This window comes from Lutra lutra, chromosome 8 (assembly GCF_902655055.1).
Source record: "Lutra lutra chromosome 8, mLutLut1.2, whole genome shotgun sequence".
Taxonomy (NCBI): Eukaryota; Metazoa; Chordata; class Mammalia; order Carnivora; family Mustelidae; genus Lutra; species Lutra lutra.
In genome coordinates this window covers 97249602-97255807 of record NC_062285.1, presented here as the reverse complement: position 1 = coordinate 97255807, position 6206 = coordinate 97249602, and the positions used below count along the sequence as shown (strand labels likewise).

General features: G+C 43.0%; 1 protein-coding gene across 3 annotated transcripts in view; it reads right to left on the bottom strand.

The window, feature by feature from the left end:
• Positions 1-5063: 5063 nt before the first annotated feature.
• Positions 5064-6206, bottom strand: part of MYRFL (myelin regulatory factor like) — a 118639-nt gene continuing 117496 nt past the window's right edge. For 2 of the 3 annotated variants that reach the window (XM_047742194.1, XM_047742193.1), the window contains exons 24-26: positions 5945-6065; positions 5548-5622; positions 5064-5342 (exon numbers count right to left, since the gene is read on the bottom strand). In XM_047742194.1, the coding sequence (XP_047598150.1) occupies positions 5256-5342; positions 5548-5622; positions 5945-6065 (283 nt within the window). In that variant the 3' untranslated portion in view covers positions 5064-5255. Of the gene's footprint in view, positions 5343-5547; positions 5623-5944; positions 6129-6206 lie in introns of all 3 variants that reach the window. The other variant, XM_047742192.1, reaches the window with a different exon arrangement.

Genomic DNA, 6206 nt, shown 5'->3' with positions numbered 1-6206 from the left:
AGGCCAATTATGGAGCCACATCCCACACCAAGTTTCCTGGCTCTGACTCCGGTTCTTTTTCCAGTTCCTCCACAGTTAAACAGGAGGTCAGACTGGTACAGCTAAACAGGGATTGAGAACTCCGCTCTGGCAAAGACGTGTTATCGTGTTCTGGGGAGTCTTTCTCAAATGTGATCTCATTTATTTATGTTCGGGCGGGGCCATAGGGACACTGAAGGATTGAGCCCGTGATCTCTGGCACCCGCCCTTTCCTCCGGTTAAGACTTTCCCCCTTCACGGAACCCAGCCAAGGAAAGATGGGGTTGGATGCGAGCACTGCAGGTAAATCGGGGGGTCCCCAAAGCTGCAAGCTTCCGGCAACCACCATGAAAAACGCACTAGATTCTGAATCCCTGGACGCTGCTTAAGAGCTTATCCGGCTCTTCAGAATCAGACAAAAATCAATGACACACGTCCTTGAAGAAATGAAAGCCAAAACGCGTTTAGCTTTGCGGAGTGAAGGGTTTTCTGAAGTGTTCTTTGGCCTATATTTAGCCTTCCCAAGTGAGCCCCTCAGCCCCAGCGCAATACCAATGGATGGACCTGAGCGGCCACCAGAGACTCCCCTCCTCTCTGTCCCTCTGCCCTCTCTTGATTCTGGGGTCGGAAATCAGTGGCCTCCAATAAATCCTCTCAGTTTGCAGACCTGGTGAGCGTAAACATCACTTACCAGAGCCATTGTCCTATTAATGCCATTTGGGTAAGTCCATACCGGAGTTGGTGATCTCTTGCAAACTCCAACGAGTTGTAGAGAAAGGAAAACATTTCATGAGGGTGAGTGATGTAACGCTACCGACTGGGTCCTCTCCCTTTGAAATTCCTATGTGGAAGCCCTAGTCTCCAGGTCTGTGGAGATGGGGACTTTGGGAGGTAATTAGGTTTAGATGAGGTCACGAGGAGAGAACCCTCATGGTGGGATTAGTGCCCTTCAAAAAAGAAACACGGAAGAGCTTGATTCCTCTCTCTCACCCTCTCTCTCACTACCTGCCTGCACAGAGACACAGCAAGAAGGCAACTGTATGCAACACAAAGATGGCGCCCTCTCCAGCCCCTGAGCCTGCTGGATGTCCAGTCTCCAGCTCTATGAGAAATATATCCCCAGTGTAGGGGCCACCCAGGCTTCAGTCTTGTGTGGTGTCCGCACTGAAGAAGATGGGTCATATAGGGGAGAGGGGTGAACTGTAGCACCAGATAACCTGGCTCATCTCTTGTCCTTCCTTAACTTCTTTGTGCCTCAGTTTCTTAATCTGCAGAATGAGGGAATAGAAGTCTCCTCACTGCGAGCATTGCGAGGTCATTGTGAGAATCCAGCCAAAGGAAGTTTGGGAAGGGCTTTTAAATTGCCAACAGAATGGCTTTTCTGCTCTTCTGTTGGAGATCTTTAATAATGTGTTGCTGGGAATCTGCCACTACACTTGAAATCCCAAAACTGTTTAGGCAAAAGAAGTGAAAATAAAAATGGGAAAAGAGATAGGTTAAGAGCTCTACTTTTTTTTTCTTTCAAATGCTTCAGGGTTGAACTCATGCATGCAATTTTTTAAGTGAATTTTTATGATTCGGTTCTCTAAAAATTTGGTAAAACTTTCAAAATCTTGTTGAGTTTCCTTATTAGAATTCATAAAATTATCATAATTCTGCTTGTTTAGATTATGTGATTCCTTTATATTTTCTAGTGTTTATATTTTATATAGCATTTTCTATGATGTTAGGAGGCAGCTAACTAAATTGATATGCAGAATCTGACAAATACTTGGCAGAGTAGTTACTGTATTTCAGATACTGTAACTAAGATATAAATGCCCTGAGATTAAACTGTACCTGTTTTTCAGGACTGTACTTATCCTATAATATTTTATTGCAAATGGCAGCTGGTGGCACCATGTGATATTCAGCCCGGCTCCTAGGGACTTCTCTTCTGACTTTTAAAAAATATATGTTTTTTAAATTTTAGAGCAGATTTTGACTTATAGAAAAATTGTGAAGCTCGTGCAAGAGTTCCCATAAACTCCACACCTCGTTCTCCAATCATTAACACCTGTCACAATAAATGAGCCAACACTGATACATTTTTATTAATGACACTCCATACTTTATTGAAATGTCCTTGGTTTTTATCTGCTGCCTCTTTCTGGTGCCAGGCTCCCATTCAGGCTACCATGGTGCCTTCGGTTGCCATATCTCTTTAAGCTCCTCATGGCTTTGACAATTTCCCAGACTTTCCTTGTTTTTGATAACTTTGAGGATTTTAAGGAGTATTGGTCAGGCATTTTGTAGATGGTCACTCTGGATTTATCTGATATGTTGCCCATGATTAGACTGAGAGTATGAGCTTTGGGGAGAAAGATTTATAGACATTTCTTAAATTTGGGAATATTTCTATAGAGAGAATTCTCTGGCAAAAGGAAAAAAATCTTTTGACCTGAAGCAGCATGGTCCACAGCGGACATCTCATGACTGGAGGAGCCCTTTAAATAGGAGAATCTTCCAGCAAGTTTATTCTCCTAGTAGGTTTAACTAATCCCAGGATGCCACAGATTGCCACAGGTCTGTTTACTGTGTTAAATCCTTCCTTTCTGAAGACTTTCAACACAATCTCCCGTGGCACACCCTTTTATTTTGTTTTGTTTGTTTTGTTGTGGTGGGAAAAAGACTTCCAGTTTTGTAATAGAATTTAATTTGAAAGCAGGGTTTGTTTGAAAGAAATCCTCTTTTGGCAATGTTACTGAGCCTACATGAGGTGTCTGAAACCCCCATGCTTTTTGGAACATAAGCACGTGAAGGACAGCATGGGATCTGCGGGCTGGAAAGAACTCTGTAATTCCACGGCTGACCAGCTTTCTTTCCTAGAGGAAGAGTCAGATTAATGGAGTCCCTCCCACACCAAGCACCTGGGATGCTATTAAAAAATGAAATGGAAAAATGAAGTCTCTAGACACAGGTCATGCTGGGACAGACTGATATGACAACTGAGGACAAGCAAGTCTGAATGTGAATCCAGGCAATCGCAGAAATCCTAAAATCCTCCTCCCAAGAATTAACTACCTTATTTAATTTCCCACAAAGCCTATGCTGTTAGTGAAAGGGAGAACAATTTTCCAAATATAGAAAAAAATAGAAACATTATGCAATACATGTGTATGCTCTATCTGCTGTTTGGTTTTGACAGATGACAAACATGCCTTGATGTGCTGTGAGCGTTCAGTGACTCAGTCCCTTTATAATTCCATTGTAATCTTTGTAATGATTCTGTTACAGGGCAGTGATAACAATAGTTTAGATTTATTTACAGCCTATCTGTGCTTGACATTATTTTATCTCATTTAACCGTGTCTACTCACTCTCCTTTTCCTTAAAAGAGGAACTTGAGGCTTTGAGGAGTTAAGTAGCCCAAGGGTACACAGATAAAGTCCAAATTCACAGATGAACTCAAAGCCTGGGTTGTTTGGATCCAAAGTCTCCGGTCCTACGGGGTTAAACTACCTCTGTATCATTGAGTTCATTTCAAAATGCCTTCTGGGAGAGCAAGGACCCCATCTCTTCTTTTCTTAATAGATGGGGTCTCCCAATTAATTTCCATTCATGTGGCACAGGTTTAGTAATATTTGAAAATAAGGAAGAGGAGGATATATTATTACTACTGGTCATGACTGTCAAAGTAAAAAAAAAAAAAAAAATCAAACACTCTCATTTCTTAATTGACTCCCAAAGGCCAACAGTAAGATAAGAGAAGGCCAGCCACTCAGCAGCCTTGTCACCTGGGACTAGAGCTAGAGGGGCTTGAACTTCCATGACATAAGATATAGTGTATTAATAGAGAATTTGAGGTATGAGATGGCCAATGATTGCCATTGAAAAGATAATTTGTTTCAGTTCCCAAGAGAAGGGCATATGCCACATTCGGGGGCAGGGTGGGGGCACACACTAGGAAGCACCAGCGTCAGTCAGGAGGCAGAGGAAGGGGGAAGAGCTATGGGCAAGGGCCTTTATTGTGGTTTCCATGGGCAGGAACAGGTGAGGCAGGGTGAACAGGCTCTGGGATACAGGGTCTGTGCCCAGCTGGCTGGTACCGGGACCTGATGTGGTTAGGGCAGGTGGAGTATGAGAGCTGATGCAGGAGGTGGATTGCAGTGTGGACTCAGGATTGGTTGGTTTGTATTTGAAAAGCACTCATGGGCTGGTGGTTTACTCTCTCTAGGAATTGACTAACCCTAGGAGGTAGAGTCCCACTAAGGTCAGCCAGATCCTCAAAGGTCAAAACATCAGGTTTTGACCTCAAAGGTCAAAACAAAATAAAAGACACGGTTGATAGTCTCCAGCTAGAGGATTTCTGGCCATTCTAAGTTGGGGAAGGCATACAAATGTACCCATAAGCCAGTGAGAAGCATCCAAAAGCTAATTTAGCTGTAAACAATGGAGAGGGGCACTATGGCCCTGTAAGAGTTGCCCTCATATGTGGAGGGAAAACAAAACAAAATCCGAAAACCATTGACAACCGGGAGATTAAATGCAACTGTCTGGGCCTCGATTATCTGGGTTATCTTAAAAACTTGTCACAAGTTAGTGCTTCACAAGAGAGCACAGAAAACTCAATGTCCATCAAGCATTATAGGGTATAATAGCAACAATTTCTCCTAAATCCAATTCATTAGCCAGCTCTGTTCTGTAGTCTAGTGTATGTAGTTCTCTTTCACTCTCTCCCACTGTTGCTCCTTCCTATTCCTTCTCTCCCACAAACACATGGCAATAGTCTGCATAAATGTGAGCTCCGCTATCAGACACCACCCATCTGTCCCCCAATACACACCGTACCATACACTCTCAATGCAGCGGGTCCAAGCTGACATGGATGAAATGGGCCTTTTTATTTTTCTCCAAAGCTACAGTAAGAAACACATCAGACAAACTGAAGTTAGACCTGCCTCTTTGACCTCATAGATTCCTTAATGCCAGAAGCAGTATTTTCAAGCCCAACCACGCTGTTCAAGAAATGTTGTCTTCATAGTAAAATCAAAGACCACATTATCTCAAGTTGCAGCAAACCCTTTATTCTCCTCATTAATGGCTCAAAACTGTTCAACCCAAAGCCTGAACAAGTCCTGTGGCAATAAACGTGAATGTTTTACAAAGAGAAGAAAGAAATTGCAGAGGCTATATTTCCGTTGACCGAACTTCTGAGCACTTTTCTTTGGCAAAGTCCTCAACCAAACTCAAATAAATTAGACGCAGTGCCGATAGAAGTAAAAGAAGTAATCTGTGAAGAATATCCCAGCAAAATAAGGATCCGTTGAACAGTCCGCTAAATCCTGTCAGAACAGAAGAAAAAAGGAATGATTAATGTAAGCATTAGTTAAAGTAATTGAACGATTGATTGATTGTTTTAATGGTCTGTTTCTTCCTCCCTCCCTGGAAAGAAAAAGGCAAAAAAAAAAAAAAAAAAAAAAAAAAAAAAAAAGAGAGAGAGAGAAAGAGAGAAGAAAAGGAAAGAAAAAGAAAAGTAAGCAAGCTTACCGGCGCAGCTACACGGAAATGGTACGTGCTGTCAAAGAACGGGGCTACAGGGAGTGTCCAAATGTGCTGATAGCCCTAAATAATGCATGAAAGAGATCCATTTCATAACCACATTTACCACTGGAAAGACTATCGTCTGAGAAAGCATTTCTTTGACTCCTCTAGGAAAGTTATCTGTGGCAACAGCTTTTGAGAGGAGTCACTGAAACACTCGGCAGGCTCTGAAGGACACAGGAAGATACAGCCGAACCTGGTGATGGGGGTCAGCCAGCAAGGAGAAACCCTGGCGGGCGGCCCATGGCATCCCACTCTTCGTCGGGAACAGAGGCTCTACCACAATTCTAGACACACTTCTTCGGGAACAGGGATAGAAGGCCCAGGGGCTGGAAAGCATTACCTGTGTCATCTCTTGGGAGACTTCTTGGCGGCTTTGTGTCCTCTTGGCTCCCCTTGTACCATGAAAACATATATTTCCAAGGGTGAACTTGCACTGGAAGACTATCAATGGCTCTGTTGTGCTTCGAGAGACAAAAGAGAGAAAGGGCAAAGGGAAAGCAGTTACCAGCTCCACTGGACTACACCTTGGTAAAAAGAGGTATGAATGGGAACATAACTTGGACACCCACTCAGTTTCAGGTAGGCATTTTAGTACACTAAGC